The 18,160-nt window shown below is 31.9% G+C and overlaps 1 protein-coding gene and 1 long non-coding RNA gene across 3 annotated transcripts; both read left to right on the top strand.

The window, feature by feature from the left end:
- The first annotated feature begins 8,280 nt into the window (after positions 1 to 8,280).
- Positions 8,281 to 9,785, top strand: LOC120276294. Its single transcript, XR_005541208.1, has 3 exons — positions 8,281 to 8,502; positions 8,585 to 8,658; positions 9,604 to 9,785. It is a non-coding gene; the product is annotated as an uncharacterized LOC120276294 (long non-coding RNA).
- Positions 9,786 to 15,172: 5,387 nt separating this feature from the next.
- LOC120275219 (protein GDAP2 homolog) lies at positions 15,173 to 16,380 on the top strand. Of its 2 annotated transcripts, none has more exons than XM_039281743.1 (3): positions 15,173 to 15,341; positions 15,414 to 15,700; positions 15,966 to 16,380. In XM_039281743.1, exons 1-3 carry the CDS (start codon positions 15,243 to 15,245, stop codon positions 16,183 to 16,185), a joined length of 606 nt encoding a protein of 201 aa, XP_039137677.1. In that variant the 5' UTR covers positions 15,173 to 15,242; the 3' UTR covers positions 16,186 to 16,380. The 2 variants fall into 2 exon arrangements, with proteins under 2 accessions (XP_039137677.1, XP_039137678.1); XM_039281744.1 differs by having other exon boundaries at positions 15,174 to 15,341; positions 15,430 to 15,700.
- Positions 16,381 to 18,160: the final 1,780 nt, after the last annotated feature.

Here is an 18,160-nt window from a genome sequence, read left to right as displayed (position 1 = left end):
TGGTGTAAACTGGAAAGCTCCTCCATAAACTCTAAATTATAAGCGGCTTATTTTTAGGTTTAGGGCTCAGGATTTAAGATTTAGGTTTTTGAATTTTGGGTTTAAGATTTTAAAATATTTAGGTTTAAGATTTTCTGGTAATAGGGTTTAGAATTTAATATAAATCGTTAAATTTTAAAAAATAATAAAATATTAAGGGTTTGGATTAAAAAAAAATTATTTTTTTTAAATAAAAAATTAAAAATAAATGATATGGATGCTAACATGATACCAATTTAACGTCATTCAGGCTATTAATTCGATCTAAATAGCATTATTAATTAATCTAGAAATTATTTTAATATATAATTTTTTTATTATACAAATAATTTTATCTATATTTAAATTTTGATATTTAAATAAATTCCATTAAAGTGTCCCGGCCAAAAAAACGCACTCCGGGCTCGGGTGGGTTCTTATTTTTATTATTTTAAATTTTATTTTAATATAAAGTCATAATTTTTTATTATTTAATTGAAGAGTAAGGAAGGAGATTTGAACCAGTGCTATAATTTTTTATTATCAAATTAAATTCCAAACAGTTAAAAGTTGTGAGGGAGATTCATACGTGGGCATCATGAATAAAAACCAAACCAAGCAACTTAATGAACTGCCCCCACGTGTCCTTGGTGCTAAAAGGTTAAACAAAAGAAATACAAATTGATTTTTTAAATTTAATTTTAAAAATAAAAATAATTTTTAATAAAATAAGGCAATTTGGGAGAGTTAAAATAACTCTTAACAACTAAAAGAAATAAAATGTTTTATTTAATTTATTTACTTATCAAATTAAATTGTTGACATATCTACTTGAGTGTAAAAGAAATTAAATTTATTTAGTTCTCTTACTTAGGTTTGAAGTTGTCATTCACTTATTCATTTATCACAATTTGGATTTTAGTCAATTTTAGCTTCCGTTTTGAACTTGTGAGGGCTATTGTTGTTATTGATCAAGAAGTCAATAGTTTCATTATTTTTCATCATTCAATACGCAAAAAACAAATTACAATGAATTATAAAATATGCTACAAGTTTTTATTATGTCATCACTATTTAAAAGTATTGAAATTCATATTTATATAAATTTTCTAAGTGAATTAAAATATTGTATTTAATTATGGTGGATGTCCTATAATTGTCATTATCTATATCTATATATATGTTTTTCCAATAATATGTTACTATTCAATACTAGCACAAGTGGTTGGTGTTTTTAACTTTACACTAAGATCATGGATTCAAATCATTCCAAAGGGAATATGTTTTTTAAATAATTTTTTTTAAAAAAAAAAATCCTACCCACCTACCTGATTCGGGTCAAATATCGGCCAATGTCCCCTCTATGTTAGAATAATGTTGTCTAGTATATATTAGTATTATATATATATATATATATATATATATATATATATATATATATATATATTGTGGGTCTCAAGTAAGAGGAATCATATTTTTAATTCTCTAGAGTTGTATGGTAAGGGATTTAACATTGTTGGATTATGATTTCTAATATATCATCTTAGGCGTATGTAGTAAATCTTCACTGCCCCTATATTAGCTCATCCCACATGGTGAATCCCTACCTCCATACTCAAAGATGGCAATGAGGCGGGGTAGAGGCGGGGTAAGCCTTTACCACCACTGCTTGCTTGAACCATCCCACCCAAATAGTAATTTTCTTAATACCACAACTACTAGCATGATTTTTTCATGCACCCATCCCACCCCACCATTTTGGCAAACCCTATATACTTTTGAATACAAACAAGCAACCAAGAACTAAAAACACTGTATAAATTCCAATCAAAATGCTTTTCCTGAGATTATGCATTTGATTACAATTGCTGACCAATATTATAAGGTTGTCATCATTCAACACTACATAATAATCGTGAAAACACTATATATATATATGCTTTTAGGAGGTAGCAATCATTCAACAAAATAAGTGTGAAAAAAATAATCAACCCTTTGTGACTAACACACAAAGTATCAACTCCACTGTGATCATTCCTGCAACACACAATATAGCAGTGGTAGTGTAGCTACCGTGTAACTCTCTGAAAACTCAAAACTTGGACTAAGAATTACATGGGAGTATACATGCACATGTAACTCTCTAAAAAAACTCAGTTTTTAGCCAGAGAACTACATGAGTGTGTAACTGTGTATCTAGAAGTGTAACTAATTGAGGTACTATAGCAGTGGGACTGTATCATGTACTGTAGCAATGCACATTATCGTGTAGATGTAATATATGCCCTTGTAAGGCTTTTCCAGGCGAAGAGAAAAGGGTATTTTGGTCATTTATCAACCCTAAATCCCTTTTTATTCCTTGTTTTCTCCTTATCCTCTTAGCCTTCTTCCCTTGGATGATGACCAAGACCCTGATTTCCTTCATCCTCCATCCTAAGTGAAGCTTCTTTGGTTCCTTCTTCTTCTCCTTAGAGCTTGGCAAAGTATGCCATCTTCTTTCTCCTTGTTTCTCCATGCTTTTCTTAGTTCTTGAAGATAAATCTCGAGTTTGTTCTTTGTTCGCGCACCAGAACAGAGAACACACGAGCGCTCAGATTTTCGGGTGAAAGGGAAGAAGAAGAAAAGAAAAAAAAAAGTTACTTCTATGAATCTGGGTTTTTAATCGCGGTGAACAGGCGGCAAGGCAGAGACGCGGACGGCGAAGAGGCACGGCAACGGCCGGTTCTCGAAGGGAGAAGAGACGCGGCCGGAACCGTGAAGCCGTCACCCAATAAATCTGGTGCATTCGTGTTCGCATCATGCGCCTACGTGAGTTCAGAATTTCTAAGCTAATTTCCGAATCCAAACCCTGAAATTTGCACCCCCCCTGGGCCTGCGCGTAAGAGAGCATAACCACTAAAGCAAGGTTAAAGGATAATGAATAGTACTATATATAAAGTGGATGAATTCCTTGTAGCTAGGCAATGTGGTACTAAACCTTTAGTAGGAATGTTTTGAAACAATATGGGCCTAAAGAATATGGGCCCTCTAACAATCTCCCCCATTTCAAAATATTCAGACAGTAGGAAAGAAACGGAACAAATGAAGATAATGCATCAAAACTAGTGCCTTGGGGCTATGAACTAATTCCTAGAATATATAAGAAGTGACTTACAGGAACTTTGGTGAAATAAAATTTCTATGAACCAACATTCCTTGTTGTAAATCAATCGTCTCATAAATCACATTACCTTCTTGAAAACTGAGCAACTCTAATCGGGTTGGCACCTTTCGGCCATGCGCCAAAAACCTGAAATTCATAAGTGCTCTAGAAAAAAACTTGCCCTAAGTTTTTTTCATAGAAAAGCTCTCCCACTTTCACACTTATATAGGTGAATCCATCGGTGTAATATTGCAATTAAATACACCATTCAAAAATTGAACTATGGAATTCATTAAGAATCAAATTCATCCTTTCTACATTGCAATTACACTATACACCATAGGAAGGGATAAGAAATAAATAGTGTATCTCCAAACAACCAATGACTTGTTTTTTTACCCATATGAACTTATTTCTTGGATTTACCAATCACACGAGTTGGGTTACTATCATTGTTGAGTTTTGTTATAGGCAATAATCCCATTCCCCTCGATGTCTCACACACCAGTTTTCTACCTAGTGCTTTAGTTAAAGGATCAGCCAGATTTACCTCTGATCTTACATAGCTTAGTGATATCACTCCATCTTCAAGCAATTGCCTAACAATATTATGTCTTAGACGTATATGCCTACTCTTACCATTATATGACTTACTCTTGGCTCTGTACATAGCAGCCATGCTATCACAATGAATTGAAACTGAAGGGGCTGGTTTCTTCCAAAGGGGAACATCAGCGAGGAAATTCCTAATCCATTCTGCTTCAGTGCCTGTTTTCTCAAGTGCAACAAATTCTGACTCCATTGTTGATTTTGCTGTGCAAGTTTGTTTTGAAGACTTCCAAGACACTGCACCCCCTCCTAAAGTGAAAATAAATCCACTTGTTGACTTTGTTTCATCTGAATCTGAAATCCAGTTAGCATCACTATACCCTTCAAGTACTGCAGGATAACCAGAATACATTAGTCCAAAATCAATAGTTCCTTTCAAATATTTTAATATCCTGATCAGGGCAATCCAATGATCCTTATTTGGACTATGTGTATATCTGCTCAATCTGCAAACTGCATAAGCAATGTCAGGACGAGTACAGTTCATCAAATACATTAAACTACCAATTACTTGTGCATATTCATTTTGAGAAACACTAATCCCTTTATTCTTCCTTAAATGAAAAGCACTATCATATGGAGTTGAGACAGGCTTGCAATTAAATTGATTATATTTCTTTAATACCTTTTCAACATAATTTTCTTGTGAAAGCATTATTCCATCATCTGATTTAGAAATTTTAATTCCAAGAATAAAATGTGCTTCACCCATGTCCTTCATGTCAAGTTTAGATGCAAGAAAATTCTTTGTCTCAACTACTATTTCTAACGAAGTACCAAAAATAAGCATGTCATCTACATATAAACAAATTATAACACCCACACTGTTAGAAAATTTGTTGTAGATACATTTATCAGATTCATTTATAAAATAGCCATTGAAAACTAAAACATGATTAAAGTTTTCATGCCATTGTTTTGGTGCTTGTTTGAGCCCATATAAAGATTTCATAAGTTTGCATACCTTATGCTTGTTGTTAGGAATCACATACCCTTCGGGTTGATCCATATAAATTTCTTCTTCGAGATCTCCATTTAAGAAAGTTGTCTTAACATCCATTTGATGAATAATTAAATTGTTAATAGCAGCTAATGCAATTAAAATTCGAATGGAAGAAATTCTAGTAACAGGAGCATAAGTATCAAAGTAGTCAATGTCTATCTTTTGAGAATATCCTTTAGCTACTAATCTAGCTTTATATTTATCAATAGACCCATCAGGTTTAAGTATTTTCTTAAAAATCCATTTGCAACCTATAGTTTTTGAACCAGGTGGAAGATCTACTAATTCCCAAGTATGATAAGATAAAATTGACTCTAATTCACTATTAATAGCTTCTTTCCAAAACACAGCATCAATAGAAGTGATAGCTTGAGAATAAGATTGAGGGTCATCCTCCACAAGAAATGTAATGAAGTCATTTCCAAAACTATGTTCTTTCCTAGTCCTTTTACTCCTTCTTAATTCAAAATCAGAGGCATTAACATTTACTGAATCAGTATTAGAAGAAATATGAGGTGAATGTGCAATGTTATCAACACATGATTTCAAAGGAAAAATATGTTCGGAAAAATCTGCATTTTTAGATTCCACAATAGTATTAGGCTCCATAATGTCACTCTTAACAACCATGAATCTATATGCAGCACTATTTAAAGCATATCCAATTAACATACAATCAAAAGTTTTGGGACCAATTTTCCTCTTTTTAGAATCAGGTAAAAGTACTTTTGCTAAGCAACCCCAAACCTTAAGATATTTTAAATTAGGTGCATATCCTTTCCATAATTTAAAAGGAGTTTTACCAGTTTTCTTAAAAGGAATTCTATTTTGAATATGACAAGCTGATAAAATGGCTTCTCCCCATAAATTATTAGGAGCGCCTGAACAAATTAACATAGCATTCATCATATCCTTAAGAGTTCTGTTTTTCCTTTCAGCTATTCCATTAGAAGCAGGTGAGTAAGGGGGAGTTGTCTGATGTATTATACCATGGTTTTCACAAAAGGTTTTCAAAATATTATCTTCATACTCTCCTCCTCTATCCGATCTAAGTCTTTTTGATTTTTCTTATTTAGTTGATTCTCAACTTCATTTTTTTATATTTCATAAACATTTCACATGCTTCATCTTTTGATCTAAGCAAGTATAAGACAAGTATATCTAGAGTAATCATCAACAAAGGTAATATAATATTTCTTTTCCTCCTCTAGTCATTGAATGTTTTTAAATCACCTAAATCAAAAATGAATTAAACCTAGTAATTCAGATTCCCTTTTCAATAGTCTTACAACATTTTTTTGGTAGATTTAGATTCTACACAAATCTCACATTTATCAATTTTATTGGAATCATCATATTATGAATCAACCCTAGTTCTTTTCATTCTCTTGATGTATGAAAAAAATTCACATGTCCCAATCTAGCATGCCATAAATCAATTGAATTCACCATGTAAGCAGAAGAGGATGCTTTATTTCCATTGTTAACATTGAGTACATTGAGAATAAATAAACCTTGACAACAATACCCCTTCCCAATGAAAAAACCATTCTTAGACATTATTAATTTATCTGACTCAAAAGCCACTTTAATTCCAGCCTTTCCAAGCAATGAGACAGATATTAGATTAGCATGAAGATCAGGGGCATGCAACACATCATTCAGAAATAAAGTCTTTCCTGAAGTAAGTTTTAGAAATACCTTCCCTTTTCCAAGAACCGGAGAAGGAGATGAATCTCCCATGAATACTTGTTCCTCACATTTGGCTAAAGGAATATAGGATTGGAAAGCATTCCTATCAGCAGAAATGTGCCTCGTGGCTCCAGAATATACAATCCAGTCTTTTGCATCGGCCACCATAAGTGCTTGAGAAACAACAGCTGCTATGATATCATCATTGCCTCCTTCCGTTAGGTTGACTTTAGCACTTGTCTCCTTTGGTTCTTTCTTGAAGTGACATTGAAATGCATAATGCCCTGGTTTGCCACAAACATAACACGCACCTTTTCTTTTTGTTTGAAAATTCTGATTAAATTTGAAGCCATCCTTCTTTTGTCCATTGAATCTTTGTGCAGAGCCTTTGAAATTATTTCTGGTTCCTTTGAATTTCTTGGGATTCCTGTTGAAATTCTGATTTTTGTTTGATCTTGCTTCAATGAGATTCACCTTGGATGAGAGTTCTTTAATCTTGTCTGCATTATCCCTTTGCCGATTCTTCTCTTCGATTCGGATATGTACAATGATGTCTTCAAGAGTCATGAGTTTCCTTTTATGCTTCAGGTTGTTTTTGTAGTATTTCCAAGATTCGGGAAGACGTTCAATGAGGAAGCCGACAATGAATGTATCAGGTAAGATGATTTCTTCATTCTTCAGATCATTGACCAGAACATGATAATCATGAATTTGAGAAGATACATCCTTGTCTTCAGTCATTTGGAAATCAGAGAAATTTCCTATTGCGTATTTCTGATTCCCGGCATCTTCAACTACGTATTTCTTATGCAGTGAATCCCAGATTTCTTTCGTTGTCTTGAGATCGCAGTAGATGTCATACAATTCATTTGAGAGAGTGCTGAGGATGGTATGACGACAAATCTTGTTTCCTTTCTCCCAGATTGGCAAGGTTTCCGCATAAGCTTCTGATGTCGGGTCCGGCTTTGGTTTAGTCAGGATATGTGCGAGGTTGAACATGTCTAGCACCGAGAACACCTTCTGTTGGCATCGTTTGAAGAACGTGCCAGTGAATTGATCAATCTTCGAGACATCAGGAAGTGACTTAGCGGTGGTCATCACGTTATCTATAAAATTGTTCTTAAGATTATTGGAAATTATGATTTAATGTTGGAGCAGAAACAGGAACGGGATGACAGAGGACTGAGGCGTGCAAAAGCACTGTCCTTAAGAACAATTTCGCCTCCTTTTTGCAGTGCGACAGGAACACAGATGGCGTTGTTCTCCAGGATTCAACAGTCAAGTTCTTTGTTCGCGCACCAGAACAGAGAACATACGAGCGCTCAGATTTTCGGGTGAAAGGGAAGAAGAAGAAAAGGAAAAAAAAAGTTACTTCTATGAATCTGGGATGGATCAGGGTTTTTAATCGCGGCGAACAAGCGGCAAGGCGGAGACGCGGACGGCGAAGAGGCACGGCAACGGCCGGTTCTCGAAGGGTCACGGAGGGAGTAGGGACGCGGCCGGAACCGTGAAGCCGTTCTTTAAAAAGACGCAAAAAAATTAAAATTGTAAACATAAGATAAAGGGCAAAAAGGTAAAAAAACCTATGGCGTGACTGCACCCAATAAATCTGGTGCATTCGTGTCCGCACCATTTGCACCCCCCCTGCGCCTGCGCGTAAGAGAGCATAACCACTAAAGCAAGGTTAAAGGATAATGAATAGTACTATATATAAAGTGGATGAATTCCTTGTAGCTAGGCAATGTGGTACTAAACCTTTAGTAGAAATGTTTTGAAACAATATGGGCCTAAAGAATATGGGCCCTCTAACATATTGTATTTCCTCTTCCTTCTTTCTTGTTGGAACCAAGGAACCCCTTGTGCTAGAAATCACAATTACTGTAGCTAACTAAACATCTTATGTAGCACTAAGAAATTCACTTTACTTCCATTGTTTTCTTAACCTTGAATGGAGATCCCTTCCAAAAGAATTCATAGGGATCATTTGGGCTCAAAATTGAGCCCCCAAGGCTCAATTAGACTTGCATTGTATTATAAGGTTATAATTGCATCCTTGCATTTCTTCTTGTTTTCAATAATTCTTTTGTTGAGTTCTTTGCATTGTGTTGGTGTGGTCTTAGGTGGAGAAACTTCAGCTAGAGGCAAGAACCCGGAGGAGTAGCCCCATCATGACCCTTGACTTCCTCCTAAGTTTGTGAGTGGGATTATGCTATATTATATAGCTCCAATAGTTTTCAAATGAATTTAATTGCCGTATTATCATGCTTATGTTTCCATATTACTTTTGTATGTTTCAATTTAATATTTGCGATGGTTTTACCTATGTTATCACCCTATCGATAAGTGTATTTCACAGGATTGATTATATGTTTACATATATACATATACCTATATGTATACATATATTGTTGGATACATATGGTTTACAAATCCGTTGTAGATGAATATTTTTGAATTGATCATTCATTATCAAAGAAAGGCTTTTTTATGAAACTTGAATTTCTCAAATTTTATGTAGTGTGAACTGTGGAGAAATGGAACTCCTTATTGTTATTGTAGCACTTGATGTTGTTAACACCTTATTGTTATGATATTGGCTCTGACCTTGCTCTATGACTATGTTTTGATAGTGATGGGGTTGTAACCTACCTACTGTAGTACAGAGTCCTCACGGTCCAGCCTTTAGAGGCGTTGTGGTGGACCCAAATCATGTTTACTTTTCGAAGGTGTGGAAAATTTTTGAAATGAGTGTTATTGCATTGAGATACAGGGTCGCCACATAAGTCTCAGTAGCCCAACGTTAAGGTGATGATGACCTTGGTGGCTCTAGACCCAGTTGCGGCCACAACTAGGGCCGAACCGTTTTTAGGCTATTACTAATCGATAATGAATGTTTTCCTCCTTTTTTAGTATTTTAAAGAAAAAATATTTTTGAGATACAGTTGATTTTCTTAAGTGTTCGAATGCTAATGCTTTTCCCGTGAGATGTTCACAAGTATACTTATGATATGATTTTCGGAAACTATTACTATCATTAATATTATTTTCTTATTTGTGAATTCATGTGAGGACTCTTTTGGTGCTATGTCATTCCACTCACTGAGAACTTTGTTACTCACCCCTCTCACCATATTTGCAGACTTTAGTACTTAGTGGCGATGTGACAAGACGATGTGCTTGGCAGACCATTGTGTTCTTATCATCCGTTTCTCTGTAAATGTTTAATTGGTGTGTTCATAGTTGCATATGTAAGGACCTTGGATCCACTAGTGAATTTGGTGTACCAATTCTTGACCTTCTTGTTATCTTTTAACACTTTGAAATCCTTTATATCTATGTTAAATTGTGTTATCATGTTATATGGAAAATTGTTCACAATGTATCATTTGTAAATCACATGCTACCTTGTTAAAATGTATTTCCATATTCCTATTATATGTGTCCAGAAATTTGTAAGCCTTGCGATAGATATAGTGTTGGCTAGTGTGTACCCTTCCTCGAGTTGTCACGGTAATTGTTGCATGCCTATCCTATGGGATAGGATGTGACAATCACACTACTAGACTTTCAAAAAAAAACACATGAGCAATAATGAAAAATCATGAGATGAAAGAATTATATGCTGACGACTATGAGAATTAACATCGAAAAGCCGGATGTGAGATTCCCAACCGTAGCTAGGCATTGCTCATCAAAAGTAATCTCCAACCAATTCACTTGCTAAAAAACAACATAAAGATTGGATTTTTACAGCACCTCCTAGAAAATCCATGATCCCAAACAATATTCAAAAGGAAACAAAATCGAAACGAGCTTACAAAATCAAAGTATTAAAGAATGTGGTAACACCAGTATCTCTTGGCCTCCCAAAACCTAATTAGCAATTAGTGGAGCAAGATGAAAAGCTACTCCTCAAAGAGGAAATTTAAAGGAGAGCGAGAGATATGAAGCGTTAATCAAACAATTCCAATTCTCACTTCTGAAAAGGGAGGGATGGCTACTAGTTGCTATGATTAGATCAAGAATGGGGAAACTGATAACCTGATGGAATTAGGAAAGTGGAAACCCTAAAATATATCTAATATATATATATATATATATAAGGCTAATTATGTGAAGTTTTTAGCCAGCCGGGGTGGGCGAATTTAAATTAAGTATCTACCAAAATTGCCTTGCCCCAGCCTAGCTCTTCACAAAGAAAAAAAAATAACTTGAATCAGAGCGAAAATAGTGGAGCAATGTGGGATAGGCATCTTATATGTACATACATGTTCCTTTAATGGCGTTTGTCACTTTTATCAATGTATATATATGTTACTTTAATGTCATATAACAAATATCTAATGGCTTTTATGTCATCTCACTAGTACCAAATTACCGGTGCTCAGTAATTGGATGAGATATTTTTTATTGATGTATTTGGGAAAGCCGATGTCAAGTCAAGACTAGTTTGAAGAGTCAGGTTAGTCCTATGAGGGCTCACCTTCCTCTCTTCATTATCCAATCTCTTTATATATGTTTCTTCATATCTAATGGACATTGTTATTATACTTTTACATTTTGTCTTTGCCAATCTTCTCTCTTATAACTTTTAATTTATGTTGGTAATGAATTATAGTTAATTCATTTTTTTTTAAAATACAAATCTTTTTTATCGATTAAATCTAGGGGTGTAAACGAGCCAAGCCGAGTCGAGCTTGGCCATGTTCAAGCTCAGCTTGCTATTATTTTAACCAAGCTCAAGCTGAGTGCGAGCTTCCTTTATCTGAGCCCGAGCCAAGCTCAAGCCTAGGTCAAGCTTCATAAAATAGTAAAAGCCTCAGGTTTAATTCGTTTACTTGATAAAGATCAGTCATTTTTTCATAAGTAATACAACATCATGATTATTATTATTAAAAAAAATATTGTTTTAAAATTAATATTGAACCTTTTTATAATAAAAATTATAAATTAATCTTATTTTTTAAAAAAATTTATACTTAAAATTAGTGTAATATTTTTGCAAAACATTATTATTAATAATCCCGTAAAATGACTATGCTAATATTGCTACAGAATTTTCTATAAATACTTTACATAGATGAGATTATTGATGCTATTTAAACAATTCTATTAGAGATTTTTATAAATAAACTTATTAATGATACTATAAATGAGGATTTTAACGATTCTTGTAAGCGAGCTTTTAATGATATTATAAATGAGTTGTTCACGAGCCTTAATGAGCCAAACTTTGTGGTATTCAAACTTGGCTTGTTTACAATATGAGCTTTAATAAACGAGCTGAGCAGAGCCTTTAATGAGCAGAGCCTTCGAGCTTTTAACGAATCGTATTAGTTCATTTATAGCCTAAATCAAATCCAAAAGTTCAAATTATATTATGTGTTCAAATTTTGCATTCCAAATAATCTTAGTTAATCATTATCTTTTTTTTTTATATTATTTTATAATTTGGGATCCATGCCTTGAAATATGTATTCATCTATCTTGCCATGCCAAAAATGAGCTAATTATTAGCTTGCATTATATGCAATAAGATACGTCCAATAACAAGCAAGCAAGAATGGCAACAAAATGAGAAAATCAATGTCCATCATTTTAAGTTCCAGAGCTATAAATTGTGGAATTCATGAACAATTATTAAATTTATGCTATTATTTGAATTATTTGAAGTAGTTGACAATCAGTCCATAAAGTTATTAGTCTAATGATATTAAATTTTCACATAAATAAAAATAAAAATAAAATTTTAACAATCTACTTATATCTTTATAAAAATTAATATAAAATTTTAGGTTTGCTTTTAAAAAAATCCTAAGTATAGGCAATTAAATTTTTTTTAATTATTTTGTACATATACGTACATTATACCCATTTAAACTTTTCTTAAAGCATTTCCCGTTGTTTGAATTATTATTATTATTATTATTATTATTATTATTATTATTATTATTATTATTTTGCCTTGAAGGGGTTTTTAGGTTTTAATAGACCCACAATCCAACTCAAATATTTGTTTATTTAGTTTTATTTTTAATTTGTTTATTAATTTTTCTACTTTTTTTTTTAATAGTAGGTGACAAGCTCCTCCTCTATTTAAATTTGAAGTCGGGAACGGGTACAGATGTAGAGTGCACTCGCAAGCTCAACATCACTTTGCCCTCACCTTGCGTAAGTTTCGATCTTGAGACCCCTTCGAAATGAGAATCTTACACAAGAATCTGATACCAATAGACCAAGCAACCGTTGGCCGATTTTTTTTTTTTATATATACATATGTTATTAAGATTTGTATATTAACTTTTTTTTTATTTTTATGCTGGTGTTTGGCTTTAAATAGATATATATATACATTTAATATTATATAATATAGTGTGTCCATATATATATATATATATATGAGAATATGTAATCTAGGAACGTCAATAGAACATCCCTAGATTTAGAAAAGGAAAAAAGACAAAAGAGATGAGAAAGATAGGAAGAAGCTGCAAGTTGAACAGTGAAATGAACAATAGAAAAGCTATTGTACTACTAATAAACAGATTGGTATGTTGTTTTGTATTTGTGTTTTAGTTAAATGGTAGTGGATTGATTGAGTTATTGTGTCAATTTTGATTGGATAGTTAAGATTAAAATATTGTGCATTTCACTTTTCACTATGCTACTATTTTTAAGTATAATAACATTGAATGAAAACTTTCTACCACTGGAGCAGCCATGATTAAAACGGTTGGATGTGAATCGAATGGTCATGATCAAGATTCATAGATTTTAATTTCTACGAACGTGTTCCTAGTTGACCAGCCCTCTCTATATATTATTTTTACTATAAAAATTATCCCCTAAAGCCTCATTTGATAACATTTATCAGTTCCTTAGTGGTTGAGATTTTTTATAATTTTCTTTTAATTTCATATATTTTTGGTATAATCACCAAAATAGTCCCTGTATTTTTCTCTCTCTTCCTTTTTGGTCCCTCTACTCAGAAATGCTTCCAACTAGTACCTCTACTTTTGAAAATATACCCGCTTAATTAGAAATGCTCCCAACTAGTCCCTCTAGTTTTAAAAATGCGCTCACTTAGTCCCTCTTGTTGGGTCATTTTTAAAAGTAGAGGGACTAGTTTGGAGCATTTCTAACTAAGTGGGCACATTTTCAAAAGTAGAGAGACTAATAGAGAGCATTTATAAGTAGATGGACCAAAAGGGAAGAGAGAAAAGTAGAGGGACCAATTAGGGTATTATACCTATATTTTTATATTGGTAGTTTTTTTCATTTGGTTTAACATTTTAATTTTAATTTTAATTTTGTTTTTATCATTTTATTTTATTTTTATTGTTTTTATTTTTTATTCTTTATTTTGCTTTTGTTGTTTACTTTATTGTTAAATAAACTTATTGCTTTTTAATTTTAATATATAATATAATATATATATATATATATATTACTAATAATAACATTTTTATTTGTTTTTATTGCTTTCCATACATGTATAGGTATTAAACATGATTTTGTCTATTTTAATTTTGTTTTTATTTATTTTTGAACAATAAAATAAATAAATAAATTTATTGTTTTTTATTTAAATTTTGTTATTATTGTTTTGCAGATATATATATATAATATATATATATATATATATTATTAGTACAAAGTTGGCTACAAAATTAACTAGGCAACTAATCAAATACTGATTCTTTAATAACAAGTTAATAGAAAATTCAGATGAGAAATAAGAAAGCCGCCCATTGACCCCAAAGCTCACCAAATGGTTAGATTGTTTTAACTTGATTATTTTTATTTTATTTTTTATTTTTTAAATCTAAATGCTTATACTGTTACGGATCGCTACATTATTTGTACTTAAATAAGTCTAAAAGAGCACGGCCCACGTTTTATTATCCCATTTTCATGACGCTGACATGGCATATTTTAATATTCCACTTTCTTTATTTTAAATACATAAAGTTATTATTAATTGTTCCACAAATAATAACAAGGAATTGAAAAATAAATTAATTAAAATTTTAAAAAATATGTATCAAAAATCAAATATCCAACTATATATATGCAAATATAAAATATATATATATATATATATATATATATATATATATATATATATATATATATATATATATATATATATATTTTGAGACCGTTGTTATGTTAGCCAAAAAACAGTTAAATACAGAAATATACTAATTACCGTGACTTAAAGAGTTTCCCTCAAATATAAATATTACTAAAAAATTTTAAAAAAATTGTTTAAAATAATTGCTATAAAAGTCTTCAAAAGTAAAAAATAAATGACGTGTCATATTTTACAGGCTTAAGAAGCAACAACCGTCCGACAGACCCAACAGCGGATCCAACCAAACAGTCTCTACCAATTCGGGTACACAGGATGACGTGTCAGTCAATGGGCCCAATTCACTGTGGGCCCAAAAAAAAGAAGATGCCGAAGAATATTCCCCGGGATCTCGATGACTTCATGTCACCGAATAAATCCGTATCTCATCCACTGCCAAATCCAACAACAATTTCATCTCAACGATTAAAAATCTCCTCAAGATCAGCATCAAAACCCAATCCCAAGACAAATGTACGGTGGATACCACACCCCCACCCAAAACACACACCCTTTCTTTTCGCTGAAACACCATCAATTCTTCTCTCGTATATTTAAACCCCTTTCCCTTCTCATCTTCTTCTCCACAAAACTCTCTTTCCTTTTTCTTTAGTATCATCATCATCATCGTCATTCCCCCATGGATGATGAGTCCCTTCTGCAAAAGCTTGAGCCGTTCAAGATCCAAGGCCGGGACAAGCAAGGCCGCAAAATCCTCCGCATCATCGGCAAATTCTTCCCAGGTTATTTGATTGATTGATAGTTATTTCTTGGTTGAGTGTTTGAAGTTTTCTTTAAATTGAGAAAAAAAAAAGGGGGGAATTTATGCAGGGAAGATGATGAATGGGAATGGTAATGGGATCAAAGAGTATTTGGAGAAGAGGATTTTCCCAGAATTGGAAGGGAAACCATTTGTTGTTGTTTATGTGCACACATATGTTCAGAGATCTGATAACTTCCCCGGCGTCGCCGTCCTCCGATCTGTTTATGAGGCTCTTCCGGCCGCCGTCCGTGATGGAATCCACGCCGTTTATTTCGTCCATCCTGGTCTTCATGCTCGTCTCTTCTTCGCTACTCTTGGCCGCTTCCTCTTTAGCTCCGGGTACTATATTTTTAATTTTATTTAAGTGTTTATAAGACAGATATGGAGGCACCAATTTTAAAAAGCAAAATATTCAGACATAAACCTACTATAAGAAAAATTCTTTTCTGTGTATTATGAGTTAAAAAGCTCGAATTCCAGATCTCTAGTAATATCACCCACTAATTCTCTCTTTATAATTTAATAATAATTATTATTATTTATATTAATTTATAAATATATTTTTAGTATGTTTAAATTTATTTTTATTTGTGCTTTTATGTAGATTGTATGGGAAGGTGAGGTATGTGAGCAGGCTGGAGTTTTTATGGGAGCACATGAGAAGAGGGGAAATAGAGATTCCGGAATTCGTGCATGACCATGATGAAGAGCTGGAACACCGTCCGTTGATGGATTACGGATTGGAAAGTGATCACCACCGTTTATATGAGGCCCCTGTTATGGATTCCTCTGCTTCCATGCACTCACTCCGTTGCATCTCATGATAACTACTAACTAGCCCATCCATTCCGTTCCGTTCCGTTCCGTTTATCCTTTTGGATGATGTTACAGAGGAGTTGTGTTAGTGTTATGGTTTTCATTTTGGTGAGGTCTGTTATAAATGGCAGAAAAATGTAAATAAAAATAGGGAGAATAATAGAGATACTAGAATATTATATAAAATCCTTGATTTCATTCAAGGTAGTGGTTCATAAATTATACTAAAATAATTGCTGTATTTTTTTTTAGAAAAAAAAAAAAAGAAAAGTTAAGAAATTATATTAAGATATATTTTATTTTATTTTTTTAAATAAAAGATGTTATTTTGTCTCCAATTTTATTTCTAAATTAAAAAAAAAAAATATCATTTGGGCTTTAAATTGTCATTCACAAACTAGAATAACAATGTAAATATAATTATATAATTTAAAAACTAATTTTGAAAAAAATTATTGTTTTAATTTATTATAATTATTATTATTATTTGGTCGATGGTGTGCCTTCTAAGCATGATGTGTGGTGTAGATTAATATAGAAAGGAGTTTGACTTCTTCCCATATTTAATTAATAACTAATAATTAATGGGTTAGCTTGAGTGTGGTGATGTATGTGGGGCCTACATTGGTTGGGGGTATGATCTTGGTGAATTGAAATTTCTTTAGTTGGCCTAATGAGGACCCAACTTTATGGCATAATAATTAATTTAGGCATTTTTGGATATAAAATAATATAAAATAACATAATTTTATTAAATACAAAATATAAGTGATTATTAAAAAAATTGTAATATATTTTATCTTTACAGAATAAATATTTAGTTTAATAAAATAAAAAAATTATAATTGGTCAATCATTTATTGGAAACTGGATAAATTATTAAAATTTAGTTGAATTGTGGTCAGACCATCATACACTTACAATAAAAAAATAAAATATTTTTTCAATCATAAAACTCATTATATCATAATTCTATATTTTTAAATTAAGTGTCTAAATAGTTAATATAGCATAATTTTAATAATATGATATAGTTCCCTAAATTATGACATATTTTAGGAATTATCTAAAACTTTCATCAATTTAAACTAGTCAAATTTCATGTTTGGATTATTAATTGCAAACTATTCAAATTTATTTTTCTGTTAATGATTTAAATGCTCAACAAAGTTTGAATTTGAATATATATATATTGTCATTGTGGCTTTATCAAGAAAATTCACAATATTAAAACAAGAAATTATCTGGACGAGAAAACCTCTATAATATATGTGCACCATGTAATATTAAATTTCGTGTTTTGTCTTCATTAATTTTCTAAAAATTTAACTTAAATTTAATTTATGATGATAATAATTTTTATTAATAATAAAGTGCCAGTTATAGTATAAATGATTTAAAAATATAAAATTTTATTTGTGGTTCCCAAAATGACCAATATGTTAAAGTTCACAACAACCAACCTTGAATAAATGAAGAGTTTTTTTTTTTTTTTGAAACCCCATATTTTTTTTTATTTGAGAGTGGAATGTTATAGCAAATTTCCTATGGTAATAGTGTAGTTTATAATTATAATATTTCATCCTTGATTTTTAATTAAATTAGAAATTTTATATATAATAAAATAAATAAAATAATTTGTAAGTAAATAGATGGAAAAAAAAATCCTATATATATATATAACATGTAATGGAGTTAGAACCGGAGATTCAAATAGTTGGTAGGTCTAACTCAATTATTATTAGTCAATAGCAAGCTTGGTGGCAATAAAATCATTCAATTATTGCATGAATTTTATCAGAGACAAAAAATGGTACAATAATAAGACATTGCACATTATCTTCACATTCTTTAATGCATCATGGTGGCCATTGAAAAAAAAATCCAAACATGAGATGGAATTCTTTAGACCCACATAAATCATGGCATTTAAATGATAAGGATGGTCTAATCCATTTGCTTTGTGGTGAGATAAAGACCCTC

The sequence above is a fragment of the Dioscorea cayenensis genome, chromosome 14 (genome assembly GCF_009730915.1).
Source record: "Dioscorea cayenensis subsp. rotundata cultivar TDr96_F1 chromosome 14, TDr96_F1_v2_PseudoChromosome.rev07_lg8_w22 25.fasta, whole genome shotgun sequence".
NCBI classification, from domain to species: Eukaryota; Viridiplantae; Streptophyta; class Magnoliopsida; order Dioscoreales; family Dioscoreaceae; genus Dioscorea; species Dioscorea cayenensis.
This window is presented reverse-complemented; position numbering and strand designations above follow the sequence as displayed.

What these genes read in the sequence shown, in the direction of transcription:
- LOC120275219 (XM_039281743.1), top strand. Translation starts at nt 15,243, where the DNA reads ATGATGAGTCCCTTCTGCAAAAGCTTGAGCCGTTCAAGATCCAAGGCC. An exon ending in CATCGGCAAATTCTTCCCAG is followed by an intron (nt 15,342 to 15,413) that starts GTTATTTGATTG and finishes GAAAAAAAAAAG; the next exon opens with GGGGGAATTTATGCAGGGAA. An exon ending in CGCTTCCTCTTTAGCTCCGG is followed by an intron (nt 15,701 to 15,965) that starts GTACTATATTTT and finishes GCTTTTATGTAG; the next exon opens with ATTGTATGGGAAGGTGAGGT.